Source organism: Brienomyrus brachyistius, chromosome 13 (assembly GCF_023856365.1).
Source record: "Brienomyrus brachyistius isolate T26 chromosome 13, BBRACH_0.4, whole genome shotgun sequence".
NCBI lineage: Eukaryota > Metazoa > Chordata > Actinopteri > Osteoglossiformes > Mormyridae > Brienomyrus > Brienomyrus brachyistius.
The window spans coordinates 7442333-7468503 of record NC_064545.1 but is presented as its reverse complement, the minus strand read 5'-3'; the positions used below and the strand labels follow the sequence as shown (position 1 = coordinate 7468503).

The window sequence follows — 26171 nt, the reverse complement described above, 5'->3', positions numbered from 1 at the left end:
CCTGCGTGACTTCGCTGCCGTCATGTTCCCGGCCCCGTGGTGTCGTATGCGTGCCAGGTGGCACATCGCAAGCTCAGTTGCACCCTCCTCGTCACACAATATGCGGAGAAACAGGCACAGACCGTGCGCACAGTTTGTTTCCATGTCATGCTTTTATGTCCATTAATCATCATTGTTAACTCAGCTCTGCTCAGAACTGCACAAGGCGCACCGGTCATCACAGCCAAGATCACAGACACAGAACTCAAGCGTCCTGTACTCATAAAACTTCATATTCATGGAAGGGGAAAGCTCGGAAATAACGGTGCAGGTGAGGAGGCTAAAATCAGGTGACCTCTGGCCACAAAAACGATCTAGCAAGTTCTCGTAAAAAAAAAAAAAAAAAAAAAAAAAATTTTATAAAAAACACCCATGAAACTCCACAAAACATATTTTGGTGCAAAGACTATGGAAACAATTGGCGGGAATGCAACTTTCTCTGCATAAAACTTGTTAAAAGGTGATACGACTGACATCAAAAAGGTTTATGCATCTACCACAGATGTTCAGCATCCCAGAAGGGTCCGTGGTTCTGAGAGTACTCTAACAGCACATTAACCCATAAAAAGGAAGATGTAGAATTATCTCAGGATCCAACGTTAAACTTCACAGAAGGGAAAGGCGTACGAAAAGCCTTGGGACAAATCGTTCCGATGAGCAGACAGGAATATGCATGGTGTTTCTCCATTTAAACTGCGAGCAGATAAATTCATTTCATTATAGCATCCTTAAACAGCCAGATTTTATAATGAAATCAGTTTCACTTCACATCACCACCTGTGCTGCGTTTGTTGGGAAACACGCAGCATAAAAACTGAGATTGTATTTCTTCACTGCTGCAAAAAGCAACCCAATTGTCCATTCTGAATCAGCTAGTAGCAAGAAGAGAGGCTTCCCAGTAATGTAACTATGGTTTCTGACATTCAGACAATAGAAGATGAGCTTTTTTCTTCAACCTTTATTCTCCAGTTTTTAAGTTGCAAATTTAAAGGGAAGGAAATCAAAAAGCTTTTTAAATATGTCCTTGTGGGCTCATTCTCATGCTTACCTGTACTACCTTTTCCAGTCTGGGTGATTTCTGTTGATGACCAAGACTATTAAGAAGCATATTTAAGAGACAGTAGGGTTGTAGGTTCAAGTCCCGAGGAAATGCCTTTTGTTGAGTGGTGAAATTAAGCATATAGATTTTAGCAAGAATTTTTGTTCAGTATGTGGACAGTAGCATACAACTGTCTCCATATTTCTGGATAACAGCCGTATTGAATAAACAAATGCAGGAAACTTTTTAAAGAATAAAAAGCAGTATTTTAGCATGAGATATATGAATGATAATCTGATTAGGACCTAATTTGCATATCAGAATTCCCCATCCATTACTGTTTTTCGCTGCTCTACCTGTGACCAAACCTGAGCCGCATCAGCAAAATATCCTGCCAGGAAACAGAATTAAATCGTGATATATTGTGCACGAAAGCTAAATGACGAAACTCGGGGAACGCACGTGCCTCACGACTGCTGTGGGAAAGGGGCCACATTTTACAGCCACCACCGGCGATGACGCATGGTGACGTTGGTGCATCACACATTCTTGTGCATTTTGGACAGGCTGTGTTTTAACTGCTCATCCCCGATGAGACAGCTAAGCCGGACTGAATAACAGCAAAAGAACAAGCACTTTGAACCGCGCTCCGAGGGTCAGTGTGCAGGGCGCTTCTTACGAAAGCAGGCATGGTTAAGAATACCTATTACGTGCTCTGACAGTAATAAAAATAGCTGGAGCCTTTTGTAAAATATCAGACCCCTATAGTTATGGCTACTGACTAATTAGGAGGAGTACAGGCTTCTGCATGTACTTAAATCTTAACCCAAGATTAGTGCCAAGTTCCAAAGTAAACCCAGTTTTTATGGTAAAGAAATACTCTCCCTAACCTAATGTACTGAAGCTAAACAGTGTTGTGTTACATTTGTGGGGGGGGGGGGGGGTGTTTATGCCCCATCCGGTCACCTTACACTTCTCTGCTGTTTGCCTGTTGTATACATGCAAGTTGTGTAGCGTCATTTTTGGGTTCACAGACCAGCAGTTCTTAGGCAGTCTTGTGCTGAAGGTGTGAGGTGAACCCGAGAGTGAACGACCCAGTGAGACCTCACGAGAGGCGTGCCCAGCACCAACAAGCTCACATTTGCATACATACTTAATTATAACTGATTTACACGATGACCTGTCTAGCTAATAAAAATGTAGTTAGTCACTGTGACCAAAAGCAGCTATAAGTGATTGAGTAAAACGGATTGGTAGCAGAATTTCTCATATGTTTACTCTTGATTGGCAAGAACATGGGCGAATTGAGATATCACAGGCAGGGTACAAATGTGTTGCAGCCTCCCCTAAGTTATTGAAGGGGCCCTGTTGCCCCAAAAACCACAGTTAGCCAAAACTGGATTCATATCCAAGACACAGGGGCCACAGTAAGGGCATGGATACCCTGGCAAATCCAAGGGGCCCAGCACTGTACAGGGGTCACAGTAGGAGCATGGATACCCTGGCAGATCCAAGGGGCCCAGCACTGTACAGGGGTCACAGTAGGAGCATGGATACCCTGGCAGATCCAAGGGGCCCAGCACTGTACAGGGGTCACAGTAGGAGCATGGATACCCTGGCAGATCCAAGGGGCCCAGCACTGTACAGGGGTCACAGTAGGAGCATGGATACCCTGGCAAATCCAAGGGGCCCAGCACTATACAGGGGTCACAGTAGGAGCATGGATACCCTGGCAGATCCAAGGGGCCCAGCACTGTACAGGGGCCACAGTAGGGGCATGGATACCCTGGCAAATCCAAGGGGCCCAGCACTATACAGAGGTCACAGTAGGAGCATGGATACCCTGGCAGACCCAAGGGGCCCAGCACTATACAGGGGCCACAGTAGGGGCATGGATACCCTGGCAGATCCAAGGGGCCCAGCACTGTACAGGGGTCACAGTAGGGGCATGGATACCCTAGCAGAACCATATTTCATCATATTGAAAGTGCCAACCCTAACAGGGGGTGTAAGGTGAATTTTCTCGGGGGGTCCAGAATTTCAAGGTACACCTGTACAAAATAATGCACCGGACAGGGGTGCACTCTGGACAGCATGGTACTCTACACTGTACACATACACAGTCACACACTCTGGGAAATTTAGAAACAAAAATGAGTCTAAATGCATGTCTTTGGAATGTTACTCTTGTTTGTTACGCGGGATATGGCTTTCTGACCCTAAAAACTGATGACTTCAACATTTCATCTTAGAACCACAGCAGATCATATTGTTAAAAAAAAACATGCCTTTGTCATTGTGAGTTAGTCACAGCATATAAAATTCAGGGCAATGTGATGGGTTAGGATGTCTTCTCAGTGCAAACCGAACTGGCATGTTTAAATTAAGAAAAAAATTCATCCTCGACTGACATGGCTGCTTTCCAGGAGACTTCACCGAAATCCACCGCAAAGCATGAAATGCGATGAATTTGCAGGATCGGTAGTAAATATTTAAACCACCGCTGTAGTTAGTCTAAACAAGATGGTCGGCATCATAGTCTTTAAGTCTGACTTTTAACTGTAATACTATCCAGGTGGTGTTTCACGTATGAGAGTATCTGTCATGGTTACACATCTCCATCTCACGTTACCCGGGTCACCGGGCTTTCCTCTGAGCCTGTTTCCCTCCCCCGCGGATCGGTCATTTTCTGGACGGTCAGTGGATACTCGGGCGACTTGCCAGCCATGTGTGGGGAGCTCAGTGTGTCATCAAAGTGACAGGCTCCACCAATGAAGAGCTGCTCGTTCTGCAGCACTGTACCAAGTAAACTGAAGAAGTGTTGGGGTTTTTAACAGAAAACCCTTCGCTTGTTTTGTAGCCTTCTGTTCTGTGCACATTATAACAGCGGCGGGGCTTGACTGCTAGGCCCGACAATAGAGCAAAAGGCAAGCCTTGTGTCACTCATAACATTGGGAGCCAATCAGAGCTGTGTATTGTGGGTAAAGGGACAGCGTGTCTAAAGAGTATCAAGCTGGGAGCCAAGGCATCAGGCCTGGTTAGTGCCTCACAACCAATTCCTGCGTGGCTAATGGCAACAAATGGCTGGGCAGCGGGCCTACTGTTCGCAGTAGTCTCCAGCCTCTGTGAAGTCTTGTATAAACAGCTGTAGGGCAAAAACAAAGTCCAATTATCATCTGGCACCAAGACCAGCCAGAGTAATCAGGACAGAAGCAACCAGTTTTAGCAGGTTTACTTCTGTATGCTCCAGCCCCCCAAATCATTCCCCCTCAATTTAAGTCTGGCTTTGGTAACCGAAGTTACCTATCAGCCAATTAAACAAGAAAGTAACTCTGACTCAACACTGGATAGATAATAGCCTCTTAAAATCTCTTAAACCCGTCGAGTAATTGAAGGTTCAAATTCTCTTCTTGAAAAACATGAAACGTAAGCTTTTTGAAAGGAGATTTTGTTATGGTCTAACAGATGTTCCAATCGGCGTGTCACAAACGACGGTTGGACACGTGACGCGTGAGCCACAGTGTCACACGGGTGATGTCCATGTGTCCCATGCCAGCAGAGAGCGTGACACACTGGCTGGAGTGGCGGATGGGGGTTCATCTTCAAAGGTCTACCGAGCAGCGTTATAGCTGGATTCCCTTTCTGGGCAATGTTTTGCTGTGGGATTTACACTTTTTGCCCAAAGACATTTGGGAATTTATGAGCCAAAAACTCATGGAACAGGCAGGACTGAGACCAGTGCAGATAAATGTCCCCGTTCAAAGTAACACATAGTCACAAAATAAAAACAAAAAAAAAACCAAAAACAAACAAACGTGGGACGTGAATTCTTATGTTTTGGTAGTTGTGCACTCAACATGAAGTTTCTGGTCTGTTCCTATTCTGTATATTTAAATAGGCTTCTCCTATGCTGAGAGATCACTGTAGCTGTAAATTTTGGATCAGTTATCCATTCGCAAAAGTTCAAAGTACAAACCTTTGTGAATTTCATGGGAACATTGCAAAATGGCTTACTGAGAAGGCTTCTCAGAGTTACAGGGGACAGTCCCCGTGCGTCACCGTATGCGTGACATGCTCCGATTGATTCAGCGCTGCGGGGTCCTACCGATTATGAGTAAAAATTCACAAGTTCCTTCTCACTTCGCATCCTCCAGAAAGTGACGCCCACCATCTTGGTCCTGTGGGTTCGTTCTCGAGCCACCAAGTACTACAGCGCTGGTTATCTCCAGCCTCCCTCGTTCTCACGAACCGCTAATACGTCTGAAGTAACCAAATAATTACGGGGTGAAATGACAACACGAGCGGGATGTCATCGGATGGCGGATCGGAGCGAGTGTGCTGTGACTGAAATAAAAGACTGGGGGGGCCTGGAATAATTTGATAAACTGTTTTATTGATATTAAAAATGAGGGTACATGAACTGTGCATTTCGGACGTCTTAGCGTGCAGAGGTTAAATTAATGAAGTACGTGGAGACTTAGCACGGCCACTGACGTTAGTGGAAATGGCGCTGCCACCAGCCAGCATGGGGCTCCCTTCATATCCGACGTCCAAAGACCGTCTACGCAGCCTGTCCGGACAAGGTGATCAGTGTGTATGCAGTCTCAGTCAAAGGGAAGAGTATAAACCCAACATTTAAGCCTTATGTGAAGTCATTGGAAAGACATTATTATCTGGAGTCCCCAAACAAGAACAACAAGAACAACAAGAACAATAATAATAATAATAATAATAACAATAATAATAATAATTGCACTGGTTTGTGACACAACTGATATCAAACGATCAGACATACACTGACATACAACAGTCCAGTGTGTGTGCACAGACATCGGGGAGGGGGGATGCAGGGGAGGTGACCAGAGGGCAGAGACCCCCCCGAAAGGATTGTTGTGAGCTCAGACACACACACACGCATACACACACTCATACATGCACGCAAGGAGATAGGGAGCAGGGGGGCCTGTCGAGAGATATGCCCCCCCCCCAGGAGGGAGATTGGTTGAATCGCTGTGTTACCTCCCACCCAGCTCAGTCTACGCAGCCGGGCAAAGTTCATTTCATGTGGCAAAAGGGGGCAAAGAAAACCCAAAAGAAAGGGGAAAAAATCTGGCCCGAGTCCCATTAGGCTGTGCGAGCTTTGCGTGCCGCCATGGCGAGAGGCTAGCTGTGGTCACTCTCGCGTTCCCGAACTCTCCTCAGCCAAATTCTCCTGAGTGTTTTAACGTGTGCGGTAACCTTTCATAAAATGCACATGGTCGACATGTAGGAGTCAACGGTAGCGGCGATGCTCCGTCAATGCCGGCCCATGGGTGACATCGCAGACGCGAGCCGTCGGTCAGAGAGCTGAGGGGGGGGGAGGGGGAGGGGGGGGCTTCTCTGACCTTGACCTCAGTGTGAAATATCCCAAATTCCCCACTGAATCCGCACTAACCCGGGGACACATGCTGACGCCAATCCTTCACATATGAGCACATGCTGCCGGGCAAACATATGGACAGCTGTTCTCTCAACATTAATACTAAAGTGGCTTAGAATATAGTGAATACAATCAATGTATATAAGAAGGTGAATCTCCTGGTACTTTCTCCTTATTTATTTCATCTATGTGCCCCGTCAAGGGGACAGAAAAGCCGTAATGGGAAGAACATTTAAGATATGTGCCAGGTTTTTGCAATATAACATGCCTAAGCGATGCGGACTGGGTTTGCAAATCTAACTGAGATAATGTGGTGGTGACAAGAAAAGGGGAGAATCGTTTTTGGTACAAAGCAGCTACAAAGAAAAGCAGTTTGAGTCAAAAGAGAAAAGGAGAGAATATATAAAATAATTTTGCCAGTTGCGCATCAGTGCTAAGTATATTATTTGGACCAATTTTCATATATATATATTTTTATAACAAAATAAATAATGCCTTTATACAGTGCCGTTATTTGTGAAAAAAAGATTGCCGGCTCAAAACGCAAGATACAGCTCTGACTAAGAGAGATAACATGACGTCCCTGGACACTAATTATACATATTCAAGTATTTGTTTTCAAGCAAAAGCATGTGAATACTACAGATAAACAATAAAATAAAAATGTTAGTTGACATTATTGCTATGCTTTTTTTCCCTTTGAATTGAAATGTGTGCCTTTTTTTGTCTTAAAAATGCAAAATAATATAAAATAACCAAACAAAAATTAAGAAAAACAGGAATGTCACGGTACCAGAAACTGACAGGGCTTCAAAACAAAACAAACGAAAGAAAAAACACTTTTTAAAAGAAAATAATTATAAAAGACCAAAAAAAAGCATCACACTTGCTCTACATCTGCCGTGTCTAACCACCTTTGATACAAGTCCGCGTTTCTGCAGAGCCAGACAGGAAGTATGTATCTGCGTTCCAGGGGGATCAGTGTTATCCCATAGTCCGTCCCAAGCTCCTCCCACTCTGTGGGCTGTCCCGCTGCAGCACATCGCCGTGCCTCGCGTACCGTGGATATCCCACTTTCACACACTGCCAGAACCAAGCAATTCTTTTTTTTTTTCTTTTTGTTTGTACAGAAGTCTCACTTTCCCTAAAACGGAAAGTTTATTATTAAAAAGAAAAACAAAAAAAAACGTGCGTTCTCCTCCTCTTAAGTCCGTTCTCAAAGCTAGCACCATTGCAATTCTAAAGCTACACTTTCATTGTTCATAAAAAAATAGTGCCTTTTTCCTTTACTTAAAAACAAGATCTTTGACGTAATCCGTGGCGATGTGCAATCTGCAGATTTCTTTCTGCGTTTTTTCTTTGTTTGTGAGGTGCTGGAACAGGAATCGAATTAAAAAACTTTTAAAAATTCCTTACAGTGTGGATATTCCTCTTAATGGGTACAGGTGCAAACTAACAGGAAAATGAACTAAAAAGGTGTTCTTTGTCTCAGAAAACTGGCGTGAAATGCTTGCTGTCGTTGTCGGCGTTTCGGATTCTTCCTCGATGGTTTCGCTGCGTGTCCTCTTGATGCCTGTCAAGCCTCGAGTCTCTTTCATCTTCTTCGTTTTTCTTGTCCTCCTTGATCCTTTTCTAATATCCACCTGAATTGCATTCGGTCTGATAGTCAACTTGGTTTACAATTTGCGTGTTCTTTTGTGTGTGAACGTGAGAGAGAGAGAGAGAGAGAGAGAGGGGGAGAGGGAGAAGGAGAGTAGGTTGAGACAGGAGGGCGTCTGAATGTATGAGTGTAAAGATAGATGGCCAGGAAAGAAAGAGCTTAAGAGAACCGCCACAGAAATGACGTCAGATACAAAGCTATAATCCCCTAGTCTTTTTTTTCAGCTCTTGTCTGTGCAAACAATCCCGAATTCATTTGTAGCTGACATAGTTTTCTGTGGGAGGCAGGGATGGTGGCAGAGTGCTGGGAAGGCTGATGAGAGGCCTGTGGAAGGCAGCTTGCTCCTGGGCCTTGATCTTTTCGGCCTGTCTCCGGAAGGTCCTGGCGCGCAGAATGGCAGGGATGCCCCTGCGCATCCTCTGGGCGGGTTTCCGCTGCCACACGTCGTTTTTGGAATACTTCACGGTCACATGCTTTCGTGGGACCTCCTGCGGCGATAAATGGGGCGGCGGTTAAATTGATTTCTGCCCGACTCTGTTTCCTTTTCCCTCTGCCCCCCTCCCACCACAAGTCAGTCTCTTGCTGAGCCAGACAGATGCAAAACCTTCTCGTAGCTGGGGGGGGGGGGGGTGGGCAAGCTGCAGATGGGGGTGACGTGTCGACACGTCGGTTTCTCTCAAACCGCGACTTCAAGGGGCTTAAGGGAGAAGATTGGGCCAAATTCCAAAAGTCATCCGGCAGAGATCGGAAAGACCAGGCATTGTTCTCCGGCTGATGTCTGTCCCTACACTCACCCGCCCACACAGTAAACACATTCCAGTACAAACCACTACTCTTGGCAAACATGCTATTAGAATCCTACACTCGGACCCATGAGGTCAGTCAGCCATGAGAGAGAGAAATGAGAGGATCTGGGTACTTCTGGCTCGCAGCTGTCCCACGGGGGGATCACATGCTTTGAAGGATCCCCCCCCCCCCCCCAAAAGGTAAACGGTATTTTCAGTCCGACCCCGGAACCCTACTGTCACCCACACACTCCCCCAAAGAAACCCACATCTGACCTCTCCTAATTACTTCCGCGTACTTCCAGATCTGTCACATTTCTACTTATGTCAGCATTCTCGTGTTGTGGGGGGGGGGGGTCACTTAGCAGTACTCATTTCACTCATTGTGTCTCCGGACCCACGCTCGAGCATAGCCGGCGTACCTTGGTCAGCGGTGACAGCACGGGCACGGCCAGCAGCGAGGTAGCCGAGACGTCCCTCTCCGACTTGGCGGGCTTGGCGCAGTATTGCTCCAGCAGCTGCAGGTCACAGCTCTGAAAGCAGCACTCCTCTACTATCCCCTTCTGCGAACGGCGGCTGTTCGACCGGCTCGTCGGCCTGCCTGCGGGAAGCAGAACAAGGAGTTTAAACACACTGACGCCATCAATTCCCGCAGCTCAATCGGAAGGGTGTTGTGCCAACGATGCATAGAGGTGGTTCAAATCCAACTATATGCGCATAATCCTTCCCTCTACCGTAAAACGCTTAAGTTAAAAGCGTCAGATTAATAGCCTAAATGATGGGAACCATAATGGTGTCATGACTTCACATTCGAAAATTAAATTGATTGAGTCATTTATAATTCCATTCAACCGAACAATTGATTGACACCCAAATTGAGGGGATAGTGCAAATTAGCACACAGGAGGCTGAATGCAAAAAAATCCAGGTCTTCTTTTTCTGCTAAGCAAACAATAAAAGCACATGTTACCTCCTGACCTTCCTCCTTGCCAACTCAGCAAAGATAAAGGGAGAAACAATAACACATGAAATTGGGGAGGGGGGGGCACAGACACCCAGTTCAGGGGATAGAGATAGAAGGCTTAGAGGAGAAGCCCAGCGACCACAGACGGGGAAGCAGCCACATGACTTCCCAAAGCCTTCGCTGGCAGAGCCTGCGCTTTCTCCACACAGATTTTTAGAGGGAAAGGATGCACTTGATAGAGTAGGAAGAGGGCATTAGGTAAAAGACTGTATAAGTCAGCCAGGATTGAATAATGGCCAGTGAGTACAAAGGCTCTGTTTGTTGGTGGGAAAGGGATAACAAATACTGAAATACTTCTTTCGCTGGACTTTTGTTTGCACAGAGCAGGGGGATGGGTAGGGGTGCAAGAGAGGAACCAGGACACACACATGGAATCAACCCACCCCCCCCCCCCCCCCCCCCTGGAAGAGTCAGAAACAGCTGAACAGATATCTCGCCCTTATCCCCTTGAAATGAAGTAACTATTTCCCCGTCAGATGCTGTATCACACTTTTCTGAGAATGTAAACTCATACCAAATGGGTGCATACAGACATTTATGCTGTATATTTTACTGGAAATTATGTCAGTTCGACTGGTTCTCTATTCCGACAGGAAACACGCGGAGTAGTTTGGGATCGTTTCTGAAGCGGTGACAGGAATGCTGCTTCGACTCTGTCACTTTTCCCCGAATCTGCAAATAAACAAACAGCCCGTTGTGGCTCGTTTAGCGTAGCCTTACGCACTTCCTCCGTACGGAGATCGGGGGATCGGACGGTCTGCTCAGCCCCACCGCCACGCACAACAGCTGTGCATTTGCAAGTGTGTACTTGAATACCTGCATGCCAATTCTCAGCTGTACTCCGAATCTCCCGCTCCAGCAACCCCCAACCCCCCACTATATGACCCACAGACACCCAAAAAGGAGGGGGTCGGGGCTTTCACGCGACAGGCAGTCTTTTTTGTTTGTCGTCTACAAGTCAACTGACAGAAAGCTTGCAGAAAGAAAATCAGATGTTGGAGAACGGTCTTGGTTTAATAGCGAGGACAAAAGCTGACAATTGCAAGTGTGATGTTAGAAGGGCGCAACAGACATGCCGAAGGGTTCGCGAATGAATAAATAAATAAATAAATAAATATACGTACTGAAATAAAAACCTCTGTCTTCACAGACGAACTGCAGGGCATCCACGAGCTCACCGCCGCACAGCGTCTCGGCAGATGCTTCCTTCACGGTGCAGCCGGCGAATAAAGCAAAGACCGCCAGCATTTGAATCCATCTGATCTGAAAGGGGGAAATGTGCCGGTTAAGGAAACTGACCACTAACACTGCAGCTTAGTCATCCGGCAGCGTGGTCAGTACATTGCACGACTGCACTTTATTATACGGTTCATGACAGCCATCTCAGGACACTCCTAGGTTAGATCTGCGCAAATCTCACGCAAACCAAGCAAATTCAAGTACGGTGACATTTAAGAAAGATAACGAAACAACTCTTCAGCCATAACAAAGATCAAATGCTATTGCCTGTCAACTTACTCCAAACATGTAAACATCAACCAATGATATATTGCATTAACGAATTTAAAAATCTGATGTTCCTCTTCTTGCATTACCCACACTACGTACGTTTATCATCTCCTTGCAGCGCTTACACAATGTGTTACAAGTTGCAGAAATAGTAGCTCGATACACCTATCTCAAATCAAATACTCAGCATGTGTTACAGCCTGGATCGCCTGCAAAGCCCCGACGGGGCTGTAGTACCGTCGCCCCCTGGTGCTGGGCACGTACGACCCCGATGGACGCGTTTGTCCGGAGTTTGAACAGACCAGCACGCTGATAACACAACTTAAGTAATTCATAATAATAATAAAAATAAAACACCGCAGTTGCCAAATGCATTTAAGATTATTCCTCCATTAAATTCCAGTGGTGAATTTGTTCATTTTTCACAACCGCGTAATTTACACTGTTCAATTTCAACTATTTTCAGCGGCGTTAAAGTAAAATCCATTACTGGAGGCGAAGAGCGTTTTCTCTTTCAGCAGTTACTATATCTGTGAATGCCGTCAAATATTTCTGAGCGCACTCGCATGCCTGACTTTTTTCATGCATATTTGCAGCCGATCACTCTTTGAGATTACCTTCATTCTTCTGTATTTTGTTTTTAAGCAGGTATGACATGAGTGGTAGCCGTGTCTCTGCTTGTCCTCCATATCTGTGGTTTCTGCGTACGTTTAATGTATTTTGGTAATGAAAGTTGCAGGTAAATTAGGTTCCCCGGTTTCTGCGGCTATAGAAATGTTGTGTGAAGCTGTCCCAAAGCTCAGGCGACAGGCAAAACTTCTCAGTGTGAAGTAATTTATACCAAAACCCGCCCATTACCTCCCCCCTCCCTCTTGCCCCTCGCGCATGTCTAAAACCGAAAAGGCAAGACAGACAGACGGACAAACTTGGAAAAGTCATTCCTGGATTCAGAACAATCGACGCACAGTATTTGTCCTTTCGTGCATTTTTCCAAGTTATTAACCTTGAGCTTTCTGTTCCACTTCATTTCCAGTTGTTTTTCTTTTCTGGGATAGACGAAAGCGCTGGTGTCTATTCTGCATGCACGCGGACTTCATTCGCTGTCATTGTTAAAGAGGATAAAAGTGCACAGTTTGCGTGATGCATTCTCTAAATTAAAGCAAGCAAACGACAAAATGCTCCTGCTTTCTCTTATGCGTAGTGTTTTGGTGACACTTGTTATCCTAGGGAGTGGGTTTGGGGGGGGGGGGGGTACTTTGTTGCTTGTCATTACTCCAATTCACTTAACAAGAAGCAGACGTAAAGTGCGAAGGCGAACCTGTGGCCTCACGATTAAACGCGTCCCAGTGTCGCATGGACAGTGTCACTTGGGAAAGCGAAAACATAGAGGGTATGTCATTCACATAACATGGTGACTAGTGGGGAGGGGAGAGCTTCGCTAGTCTTGCTGTCTTTGCCCCCATGCGCCATTCAGAGTCAACTGACCAACGGTGCTCAGATCCCCTTTGGCGAAAGGACTCCCAAAAGAATTTTAATTGATGTGACATTCTTGCTCCTGGCCAAAACAATAGTGGTGGTGGTGCTGTGTGTGTGTGTGTGGCGGGGGGGGAGGGTGTACGCATTGCAAATAGGATTCCTAAAGGTGTTTACCAACTCCTTCACTTTCCACGGTAATACTTGTTCAGTCATGTTGCAAGTGACCACAGACGGCCAAGACGATTTCCAACTTTATAATCAAATACTTATCCATGTCAACTACACACACACACACACACACACACACACACACACACACATACACATACAGTTCTCTTATATGGCGGTGTTCATTCATAAAGAACATTCGGCGGACTTGAACATGAATCCTTCTGGTCACAAATGTAAATCAGTACCTTGGTCATGCCACGGCTCCCTTTCTAACATGACTGGGGGAAGTTTTAAAACAACGTCTTAATTCCTAGTTGACGTAAACATACAGTAATATAAAGCTGAATATTGCTCTCCAGACACCGGGATGGAAAAAAGCGGTGGTTTGGCAAGTTGCGGTTATACAATCTACAAGTAATAGCAGACTACATGTCGGCACAATAGCAGTCCTTATTTAAAGCTTATTTAAATCGTGTTCTAAAGCAGGAAGAATCGTGGTTAAGGACTCATGTTTGCAACATGGTCTCAAATAGGACTGCTGCTGTACACTTGAACTTTGATAAGCGCATTTGAGGCACCTGAGCAAAATTACACGTCTTTAGGGGCATCCCCTTCAGACAAAACCAATAATTTCCCCACGTATAAACATAATTTTTAACGTGAATTTAACGTTATTCGCTTGACATATCTGAACATTTAGGATTTCTATTCGATAAATACTTTGCAGGTCTACAGACATATCTCTGTCTTGGCAAGGTGTCGATTATTTCCCGAAAGTGTGGTGCCTGGTGTTCTTTCGCATCAGGACAAAGCACATTTTCCAAGCATGCGTGTGTTATCTGGAGCTCTGCGGGACTGGGAACACACCGAGATTGTTGTAATGCTTCTTCGTTGACAGGAAGTAAATTATCTTTAGAGAGCAGCTGTGTGTGTGTGTGTGTGTGTGTCTGGATTAGGTTTGTATCACATTGTGGGGACCAAATGTGATATAAACCACCCATTAATGGTCCTAATCAATATGTCCCCCACAATGTAATAAAGACCTGCTTTTTGACGACATTTTTTCAGGTTAAGGTTCATGCATGGTTAAGGGTTAAGGTTGTCAAGTTGTGATCTGAATTTTCCCCAAATAAATGAATGGACAGTCCCTACACAAACCTGTGTGTGTGTGTGTGTGTGTGTGTGTGTGTGTGTGTGTGTGTGTGTGTGTGTGTGTGTGTGTGTGTGGAAAAAGAACCGATAACTAGGAAAAAGAGGGATGAATAATTCTGATAATTGCTAAAGGACAAAAGATTCTGCCCATGATCTAGACAAAGGGACCATTTTGAACAGGTACAGTGGATGTCATGAAAACTTATGGGTGTGTATCTGACATTTATACATGAAGCAAAACAAGCGATGGCCTGTCATGTAAAGAATAAACGCAGCCAGTGTGGAACTTGCACTCTGGGGCTCAGGTTCTGGGCTCAAATTGGCACCTTGAGGTGTGTTTGTAGCCCAGAGTAGACAGATATGATTGCATATTAGTGACTGGAAAGTACAGTGGTTACAATTAGGAGCAGGCAGTCTGAAAAGTAACATCCTACTCGGCCGTCCTTGTCAGACGACTGACCCCGCAGTAAGTATGGAAGCTGGTCTTTGCAGGGTTTCTTTTAAAACTGGAAAAAAATATATGGTTGAATTCACCAGCAGGTGTTGGTGTTGTTACGTGCGCTCGGTAGCGAGGAGCAGGAAGGGCTGCCCTTCCTACAGGGGGCCCTAACGCTGTAGTGCTGAGCATGATGTTTAGCCTTTGCAGGATGACCAAGAGATAAAGACATATGATAAAGATTGACTGTAAGTCATTTTTGGGTTGTGACTTTTTCAGTGCTGAAAGCCTGGTCGATAGAGTGATTGTTACGATCGGGAAATTCGTTACGCTACACGGCTGCCTCTCCCTTTCCAGTGGCCCTAGGTGAAGCTTTACTCTTCTAGGAAGCCTCCTCCTCACCGAGAAAATTGATGATCATTTCACTTTCTCTGCAGCACGGCTATTTCTCGTTCTCTAAGCCTCTGCATATTCTGCCTATAGCGACGACCATCAAAAACATGTATGCAGGTGACTACTGCCACCTAGTGGTTTAAATAGCACTCAGCGTAATATCATGGTACCCCACCTCTCGCAGGCTGGGATAATAAACAATATTATATCATGGCCAGCTGACTTAACAACAGTAATTCTCATCGATCTGAAACCAGACGAACCTTCCTGAGCTGCATATCAGGGATCTCAGAGAAGAACACAGACCATCCCTGTGAGATACAGGAAGCTTCCTAATCTTTGCCGGAGCACCACACTACTGAGCATAACCTTGTAAATAGGCTGCTGGTTTCCAACTCCATGTATGTTTCGCTCCATGTTGCTGAATGGGTGCAATTTCTGACAACGAGGAAGCACAATTTTCAGACAAATCTGTTCTATCCTGCCTCTAGCTCCCCTCGGTAACAAGTGGCACTAATGATGCAAAGGTCATGCGTGAGTTGAAATCCCACATGTAAATTGTAATCCTTCCCTCTACTGTAAGTTGCTCTGGATAAACGCCTCGGAAAAATGCATAAAGGATGTCTGTATGATTACCTGACATGAGTAGTCTATGTATGCTGAACGCAGCGTCTTTCTCCTATTCCAGACCTCTGCCCTTGGGCCACAGCACACGTCCTGTTTTCCTCTTTCGATTCTGTTATTGACTGAGGGGTATTTCCACATGTAAGCGAGGCCCTTTGTTTCACTACTCTCACATGTACTTTTTTCCCATCAGTGCCACGAAGGTCTGTCATGCTTATTTCAGCTTGTCACTCAAAGGGTGAATGGTACGTTCCCAGCTACAAACTCACCACCGACAAACCAGGTACCATCCCAGACATACCATGCTGACTGAAGCCTTTATCATAGCATTCATTAATTGACCTTCATAGCTGATAGCAGTTAACACTTCTGTCTACTTGAGCCGGTCGGTCCTCAAGGGACCCAAAGCCGTTAGGTCCACGTTTTTGCTCCCCCCAAGTTCCATGCCAGACGGTTCACATTTTTGCTCCCTACACTGGGAGCTAAGAGGTACCTAAAGCATGGACTGTCTGAGGGTCCCCGAGGACTGGATTGGGAAACTCTGCACTTGAGCATCAAGAAGAATTAGATATATTTCCCATTAATGGTCGTAATTAATATACTGTCTTCCCACTGTATTTTCCTCCCATACAAAAGTGATATTAGAACCCAGATCATTGACCGAGTCCCATTTATTCTTGTGATACCAAAGTGTGACCAATGATTTTGTATTATTCCTCTACGTGGCAGAAATAACAAATCTTGCAGCCAGCAGCATAAATTCATCAGATATATTGAAATCCTGCTGCTTTTGTACACCGGCAATGCAGGTGACGTTTCTGTAGGTATGCGAGGTTAGTGGTCAGTTACGATCGTAAAACTCCCACTATAGAGTTAACTCTGAAACTTCTTTAGTCCCAAGATGACTGGAAGGTCGCCTTTATCAAACTGAGACTAATTATTTTCAGCTGTGTTAAAAGCTCTCAAGGCAAACACAATGGGTCTATCAGAGCTATCAGACATCCTGTGTGGGATGACTGCTCTGCCATCACATGGGGATGCACTGCTGGCTCAAACGCGGTCTTTGTCTCCGTTATAGAGGACCGGCACTGAGCACGATTGCATGTGTTTCCTCAAAGGAGCTCTGTTGCTCTGACTCCGTTTCCATTTTACATCCTTTCTCAATAGCTTGTGTAAAGGAGTTAACAAACTGGTGAGAACTTGTCGTAATATAGGTTCACGGTTCCAGGTACACTGTGTTACAGTACTGACTGTGAGACTTTTTCATAGTCTGTGCTTTGTCACGCACAAGGTGTAACCCATAGATTTAATTATTTTGTATTGTGAGAACACTGCGTTGTTTCCGAAGAAGATACACCTGCCCTTCTTGACCCTTAAGCCACTGTTCCACCTCTAAGGACCACTAAATGGGATGTTTCCTACACACACTGTAGGCATATCAAAGTCTTTCCAGTTTAATCCCATCCATTGTCCTCTGGGCAGGCAGAAGTGCTTTCGAATAGGTAATTTGAATTACGTATAAAGTTCCTTGTGTGTTTGAAGTGCAACACTATTATTGGAATATTTCTCACCTATATAATACTCACCTGGTTCAACTTGTTCAATCATCTTTTCTTCTTATAAATTATTACTAGACTTCGTCACTGCATAGGAAGTAAATCTGAAGTTTTTCTTGTACAATTACTATTTATTTAGATGATTCTTTTATCCAAAATACCATACAATGAAGAGAGCGTGGTCAGGCATTCCCTCAAACCTTGCATATGGGCCCAATGGCGAAATCACGAAGCTGACCTGGGGATTTGAACCAGAATCCTTCCACTAACAAGTACTGCATCTCCAAATGCTGAGCCAAACCCTACAATACATGAAGTCACAGATCTTGAGATTGTCCATCTCCTCCATTCCTCCATTTAAGCCTCTGAATGTCAAAAACTCCTCATAAATCAGGAGACTGCTACTCCCTGTCATGGCCGGCTCGTCCGCTCCTCGTGTGTGCCACGCCCCCTGATTACCCACGTGTGCTTCCCTGATCGTCTCCAGCTTTGTCCACTTACTTTGATTAGTCCCGTCCTATTTAAGTCCTGGTCTTACCTATTTCCCTTGTCTGTCATTGATGTTAGTTGGCGTCTGATGTATCCTGGTCCCCGTCTTCAGATTAAACCCCGTTTACCCCTTAATATGCCTGCCTGCTTCCTGTTTGATCGCTTGCCCGAGCGATCGCCCGCTTAAGTAACGGCGGTCGTGACACTCCCGAGTACTGAATTAGTATAATGTTTATGGTACTATATATGTGAAACCATCTTCTTTTATGCAAACAAGCATGTTAATGAAGGTGGGGGTGTGGATGAGGGGGTTCAGCACAGTCTCAATCAAATGCTGCCCCTAGTGTTCAACCGTGCAATCACATATTAGCCGCCCACCAGGCGAATGGGTGCAACTCAGATAAAGAGACTTAATGGAAACTTGGGGAAACTTATTGGATTGTTTTTAGAACCTGAATTTCTAGAGTAAGACGTAAAATGACACCTACGCACGAATAGGAAACGCGCATTGGCTTATATAGTATAAAAAATTTGGGTACATCGTGATATAAGCTTGTAGTAGAAAAGTAACGATAAGTTGTTTCTTTTAAAACAATTCACATTTAACTCAATTACATGTTCCTTTGACCGTTCATTCATTCATTTATTTATTCAGATTTCCTTTCTTTCTCCCTCCCCCCTCCTTTATACACAGGCCCACGTTTTTGTACATACATACTGACTGGTTCAGTGCTGCAATACGACTTAGCACCGAATATTACTGTAATATATCGCTTTTAGTTTGGATATGACCGATATTAGTGTCACGGGACGTGGTGCGCGAGCGCGGCGGAGAGCGGCGAAGGTGCGGAAGGAGGAAGCAGGCAGGCAGGCAGGTTACGGGACGAACGGGGTTTAATCGGGAATACGGGATCTCACGCAAACAAACATCCATGAACATCAATGACGGACACAGGACTCGGGTAAGACACGGACTGAAATACACAGGACTGATTGAAAATAATCAGACACAGCTGGGTACAATCCGGGAAACACACGTGGGTAGGCAGGGGGCGTGGCACACAGGAGGAGCCGACGAGCAGGGCATGACAATTAGTGCTTAATCAAATCACTATCACAAAGTCACTTTAAATAAATCACTTTTTAAGCATATTTGCACAGCACTATTTCTTCATATATTCTTCATATATTTTTCTATATGGTGTTTTTGTTGTGTGGTTATTTTATTTTTAACTTTAATTTTTATACTTTATTTTATTATTTCCTAGTTAAATTTACCTTATATTTTAATTTTTCATATTTATTTCTTATCGTATTCACAGTCTTTTATCTTTCGGTCACGAGCAGTTGTCTAAGCATTTCACTGCATATCGTACTGTGTATGACTGTGTATATGACAAATAAAATTTGAATTTGAAATTTGAATTTAATCATACAGGTTAGCTATATGTTCACCTATGCCAATAAAACTGAGACGTAATACGCAAGACGTATATCTTCATGGACAGAATTATTTTTGCAGATTGCGAATATATCATTTAAATTTATCAATAAGACGGCAGTTTAAGGACATTTGAATCTGTGAAGGGCAGAAAACTTCATCTAAACGCATGTTTTTGCATGAAAAAAGATAGATAGATAGATAGATAGATAGATAGATAGATAGATAGATAGATAGATAGATAGATAGATAGATAGATAGATAGATAGATATGCGTGAAAGAACGATATCTGAGAATCGCAGGTGGAATTTGCTGTTGATGAGTGACATCTTGTGGTCACCTTTTGAATTACTTATTTCCCTCTTCTCATCGTAAGTCAGGCATCAAATTTACCTTGTCCAATTATTTTCTTACTATTTCCAGTTATTTTGCCTCAAAAACACAGCCATGTCAACCAAGACAATACTATACTATTTAATCATAGTAGTACATGGCAGTGCCTTGAATATCAAGTCAAAAAGTTCGTTATCTCTCATTATAGGTAGATGTGTTATTGTAATAAGACGATGTATATTACAATACAGTAATCTTAAGATTTACTATCAAAACAAAATTTTGTACAGTGATTAATATAATGTAGGCCACAAGTTAATATTTCCCGAAGCGAGGACAAAATGACGAAATGACGAAGCGTTAATAGTCCGAATTGAAATTTCCTGACGGAAAATGTAACTCATCGACAGATATCTCAATGCATTATAAAAATATTCAAACAAATAAAAAAAAGAGAAAATGGCGTTCCAACCAAAAAAACACACATTGCAAATATGTGGCAACGGGCTTGTGCGCGTGTGTAATAAATAGAAGTTTAATGTCTGCTTTGCAATAGGAAGATTATTTTTGCCGGTTATACTCCACTTTCTCATACTGCTTGTTTTTTGACAAACAGCTGTTATTGGGGCCACAGGACTACGGAAAAGAGGGAATTATATTTTTAATTTCCCCTATTTGCCTTTCAAATTATTTTAGCCACCAAAATTACTATTAATTGCTCCGCTTTAAACACAGCTGAAAATAATACGACCACGGTGACTAAAAAAAAAATCAAATCAAATGATCATATTTAATATACTTGCCACATGTTGTTTTTCAGTTCAGGTTGATTCATGTAGAATATATATAGACAACGCAAAGCAGCCAGTTTTTATTTAGGTAATTTATTTTATTTTATTTATTTTTTTTGCTCGCCTTGGTTTAGTAAAGGCCACCTTGATTCACCTCAAAAATCTCAACAATGATATACATTTCCTATACGTCTGGTAGGACTTCCTCCCGCGTAATACGATATATGCTGCCCCCAAAGTGAGTCTTTCTGTGAGCTTCTAAAGCAGCCCGCGATTGTGGGACAGGGACGGCCGTGAAGACACCCCCCAGAAAAATACTGTAACATTCAGAGGCTGTGGACACGTGAAGGGGAGACGTTGGGTATACTGTTACTGACGGCATAAAAAAGACTAAGTATCTCCTGAAAGCGGCAGTTGTCACTGCCTCAGCTTTTTGCTTGGGGTTCAAGTGGCTGATTTACTACTCAGACCAAGAACATGCCAGTAGCAGTCTGCTGTGTTAAAGAAATCAGAATGGATGGATGTCATTGGGTTCAGAGGCATCAGGGTCATATGTAGTCATACATGCCCAGCTATCCTTATGGCGGCGATAAACATTACCACTGGCTCCATTACCACCCACTTGGTAAAAGCATTAATTCTTCTCTGGGTCGGTTAAGGGGTAGCTGCAAAATTCACCCTATCCCACTTCCCCTCACCCCAGGCTGATAATAAGAGGGAACAGCGGCGGTGAGTTTGCGGTGAGAACCAGCTCAGACCCGTACCCCCGGAAAGGACCCCCGCGGCAAGCCGCCAGCATCCAGCGAAACGTGTGAGGGGAACTCTGTTGAAACTGGACCTATCCGCCAGCGGATCTGCTCACACACTGTTGTCCAGCTCTGCCATTTTTAGCTTTCAACGGTCAGTCCAGTTATACTACGAGCCGTCCGTCTTATAAAGGGGCGGTAACATGCCCAGAAATATACCGCCACCGAACATTTACATAGCGGTGCTATTAACACCACAGACAGTGAACAGCACCCAACTTAATTCTCTTCTCTATCCATCTGTGTAAACTCCATATATCCAACTGTATATACTACTAAAATAATAGATAAAAACACTAGGAAAACAAAAAGAAATTATGGAGAGACAGCAAACTCCCTAATGTCACTGAAGTCAATGTGAGTGGAACGGAAGGTGATCTCCACATATATGTACAAAAGCACATGTAGTTGTGTAAAACTTTGCCAACCAACTCTTATGTTTTGGAATCAAATCACTTTTGTGCAGGTTATTGTGGATGTTTTTTTTGCTTTATTCCCGAATGAAATATATACAGAATAGTAAAGGAATATTCCTTTCATTGTTGTATCTCCCTTTGGGAAATCAGTCACTAGTGTCATAGCAGTATAGACCACACACATATTTACACATGAACGCACATAGCCACGAGGTCACTCGTCCTGGAAGCAGGAGAGGTAAGTTCGACCTAGCAATTCAGTCTGGATGTCACCGGGTCTGAAAATCATAAATTTGGGGAATTAAGTACAGCCAGTGCCACTCAATAAACATTTTGGGAGAAAGTCACATCTGTCGCGAAGAGCTGTAATTTTTCTCTGTGGTTTGTTGTTTATTTCCAGTCACAAGTTATGAAACACATTTTTAAAACCCCAACAGCTTGAGTTTCTAATAACGGTCGATTCACAGGATATACGGGCCAGGTTCCGATTAAATCTAAGTCTACGATGTTGTGCCTTTCCTAAGCGGAATGGACTGGAAAGCAGTAAGAGGTATGAGGACTGGAGGGCTGCACACCGATGGAGCGGCTGGCAGCTGTATGACACGACGGAGTGAAGGAAATGGATCGATTTAAACTCGGAGTTCTGTTCCAAAAACGGAGCCTTAGTGGAGCTTCCTTTAAGGACACCTATGCTGTACTGTTTTGTTTCTCTGCAGCTGGCTGTGGTCTGTAGTCTCAGGCCTCTCTGCATCCCAGGGGCCCAGAGTGATCAGGGGGTTCCCAGCCTGCATCCCAGGGGCTCAGAGTGATCAGGGGGTTCCCAGCCTGCATCCCAGGGGCCCAGAGTGATCAGGGGAGCCCCAGGCTGCAGCCTATGTCATTCTGTTCATTAAAGTGAAAGCTTGCCAGTTGGTTGTTCTCCTCGTGTGATTGCTCTCATTTGATACAGTGTCACATTCTCTTTGATTTGTATAGTTAATTGTAGCATCATTTTGGGGAGTGGGGGCAAAAGAGGGGCCTATGGAAAACACACACACACACAGACTTTTACTCATATCTTTGTGTGGATCATCCATTCATTTCTATGGACAAAACTAATTCCCAGAAGTAACCAAACAAAATAAAAGTCTTTTGGCATGTTTAGTTTTTTGATTGCATACATTTGATTTGAATACATTTAGTCCCCACAATGTAGTGTATACCTGGAATACACACACACTTGCACACACACACAAACGTGCGTGTAACCGAAGCAGCGAGGTTAATCAGGTGAGCTTTGGTGTTACTTCTTACTTGGAAGGTTATTAGGCAGGAGGTTTAATAGGGTAAATTCACACAGCCTTATCCAATGACATTCCTCAACTCCCACTAGGGCTAAGCCGGAGATCAAGGGGCTTGAAGCAGGGAGTGTCAGTCAGGCTGGTGACTGGCCCGGAGCTATATTCACAGTCACCCTCTGGCTTCATGGCTGCAGCTCTGCTTGGTACAAATTCGCCACTAAATTTCTTGGAGGAGTTGAAAGCAGATTGCAGACCAAAACACTCAACCGCGTGTACAGACATACATATCCCATCATGCACGCCTATTAAAATACCTGCGGAACGGTGAGTTTTTCTTGATATGGACCCAAAGCATCATAAACGTATTTCATACTTAAAGACCTGAACACTTCAGTACCCGGTAAAAGAGGTTGCTATCCAAACGCTTTCGGAAACAAAGACTGTAAGTGTCATTGCTCTGTGCAGGTCTATCAAACCGGAGTTACCAGCGTCCGAGTCCAATTCTTATTAATTTCTTGATGCTCTTTAAATATAAACTATAGTTATGAGAGTTTCTCCAAATTATAGACAAGTTATAAGAATTTCTCCAAAATAAATGCTGAATGTACATTTTCTTCAGCATGAATACGTCGTCTTCCATCATGTAGATCGGCACTGGAGTTGACCGTCCCTCTGCATCTGCAGTTCAGTAAAATGAGCAGTGATCTTGGAGTAGGACAGTCTTTGCCAGCCCGGCCCTCAGGGACCCCCAGACAGTCCACGTTTTGCTCCCTCCCAGCTACACTGCACCCTCCACCTGCTGGGCTGCATTCAGCTCTTGATAAATCTGGCTGAAGTTGTAGGACTACAGGTTCAGTCCAAGGAGTGGTGACTTCATACTTCATGTGACTTGGTATCATTATAACGGGAAGTGCCAGATTCACATCATCTTTACCTGGCACGCCAATTAGCATCCATGCGTAATCAGATATTAACTATGCCTGCCCACTTGGCAATATCCTTCTTTTCCATCCGAGTAAACAGGCTGGAAATCACGACTTCTCTCATATTTACATTAAGAAATTCAAACGACAAGCAAATAATTCTTCTATCCATTTTTCTATGACTGCTTACCCTCTGTAGACTTTTTTTTCAGCCTAGGAGTTTTCCCAGGAGGCACAGGAAATGAAGAAGGAGACACCCTGGCCTAGATGCCAGTCCCTCATATTCACTCACATGCAGTTTAGAGACAGCAAATGATTTGAGACTGAGAGTGAAAACCAAGAAAACTGGAGCAAAGGGATGCAGTCAAGCAGAGAACAGGGGATTCCCAGCCTGCATCCCAGGGGCCCAGAGTGATCAGGGGATTCCCAGCCAGCATCCCAGGGGCCCAGAGTGATCAGGGGATTCCCAGCCTGCATCCCAGGGGCCCAGAGTGATCAGGGGATTCCCAGCCAGCATCCCAGGGGTCCAGAGTGATCAGGGGGTTCCCAGCCTGCATCCCAGGGGCCCAGAGTGATCAGGGGATTCCCAGCCTGCATCCCAGGGGCCCAGAGTGATCAGGGGATTCCCAGCCTGCATCCCAGGGGCCCAGAGTGATCAGGGGATTCCCAGCCAGCATCCCAGGGGCCCAGAGTGATCAGGGGGTTCCCAGCCTGCATCCCAGGGGTCCAGAGAGAGCAGGGACTGACCCCACAGCCCCGGAGGTGTGAGTCGAAAGTACTGTCCTTTCTGCTCACACATCACTATACATCACACCATGAGAATATGCAAGGAGAGTTCATTTCACTCTTGGGGCTTAGATACGGTTTATTGCTCTGGTTCCTGCTATAACAAATTCCAAAAAATAGTCTATTACTGGTTGAGCTGATGGGCTGCCCCGACTGTGCTCATTACGATCGGGTTTTGGCAGCATTAAAATTAAATTAAGAATCCGATGACGTGCTGAAACAAATCAAAAAAATTTTATTAGTTTGGCGCCGTGAGCATCAGTAAAATTTGGGGCAAGTTCTGAGCTGAAATGTTTGGCAAATTTTGGTTTTCTCCAGATAACCAGAAATACAACTTCAATACACAACGTAAATACGCTCGTCAGGAAACTGAAAAAAAACTGTCAATTTTAAAAACTAAATAAAGCTAAAACATGGAAAGAAACCAGTACTCTAAAATATTTTTATTTTTAATAAACACCTTTAGAAATAATTGACAGTTGTTTATTTATTAGTTCAAATTTCTTTAAAATTGACAAATTTCGGTTGTGTCATACTTATCCAAAACATGATGAACAAACATTGTTTGGTACCAACTAACAAACAAAACTGCATATTGGCTGTTTTGATTCTCATCATAATTCAAACTTGATCAGAATGAGAAGTGATTCCTTTTTATACTCAATGCTCTTTTGGAGGGTGTTATAAATGAAACATAGTTGGACATACGTGTATCAGGTTTTCATTTTGGTTGCACAAAAAATGCCAATTTTTGTCTGGTAAAACACATCTATGAGGAAGCTACTACGAGGTAAAGGGGATGCGCAATTTAACCGAATCCTCTAAATGAAGTTGCTGTGTATGCCTATTAGCAGTCCATGTGAGAACCCATTTCCCATTTTTTTCTGTACTGGTGCATCAGGAAACGTCAAATGCCTGTTTAGTTTACCACAAGAACCAGACAGAATAACTGTTGACAGACAGCATGTGCCTTTCCCTGACCCCCTGACCTTGAATACAGCTATAAACAACATTCCTAACCTCAATGGCTGGCAATTCGTACCACCAACACCTTCTACTGACTTTCCCACTCAAACCACACATTTCAAAATATCCTTTCTGCCATTCTTTCCCGCCCTGCAGCGTAAAGCCAGGCACGATTCATTTGGTGATCGTAGCTCAACCTGCAAGTGGACCCTGGAGGTGAATTTGTGAAATATCTGTGAATTGAAAATACATTTTAGTTCAAATCAATGCAGTGAAAATAGCACTCCATCGCTATTATATACAGAACATAATCTGAGCTCTTATCCACTGTAAACGTGCAACGAGCAATGAGCTATATTTACTTTCATGTCTAGCAAAGGCGATGTAAAATGAACTTGTCACTTTTAAACTAAAATTTTGTATTGAGGATATAGATATTGAATTACGCCATAATCGTAATGGAACATACTTTCTATATTCATTCCTGTTTACTGAATGATGGTGTCATTGAGACGGATTCACATTAAATGGACATGCAAGATAAATCCGCTACGTCTTTCTTAACAAAGACGTGTTTAACAGATCCATTGATTATTAAAAGATAATTGTTGTCATAAATGGAGCAGGACGTTTTGAGGAAAATAATTAATTTTGAA

At 44.0% G+C, this 26171-nt stretch overlaps 1 protein-coding gene across 1 annotated transcript; it reads right to left on the bottom strand.

Annotated features, from left to right (window-relative positions):
* Positions 1-5451: 5451 nt before the first annotated feature.
* Positions 5452-12287, bottom strand: igf2b (insulin-like growth factor 2b). The gene is made up of 4 exons (XM_048973532.1): positions 12093-12287; positions 11091-11229; positions 9365-9543; positions 5452-8645 (listed from the first exon to the last, which is right to left on the bottom strand). The coding sequence occupies exons 1-4, from the start codon at positions 12162-12164 to the stop codon at positions 8409-8411; spliced, it is 627 nt and encodes a 208-aa protein (XP_048829489.1). The 5' UTR covers positions 12165-12287; the 3' UTR covers positions 5452-8408.
* Between the last annotated feature and the right edge of the window lie 13884 nt (positions 12288-26171).

Excerpts from the sequence above, each read along its gene's own strand:
- igf2b (XM_048973532.1), bottom strand. The coding sequence starts at position 12,164 with ATGGAGGACAAGCAGAGACACGGCTACCACTCATGTCATACCTGCTTA. Across the intron at positions 9,544-11,090 it reads AGACAGAGGTTTTTATTTCA|GCAGGCCGACGAGCCGGTCG; the intron begins GTACGTATATTT and ends TGCTTCCCGCAG. Across the intron at positions 8,646-9,364 it reads TGCTGTCACCGCTGACCAAG|GAGGTCCCACGAAAGCATGT; the intron begins GTACGCCGGCTA and ends TTATCGCCGCAG.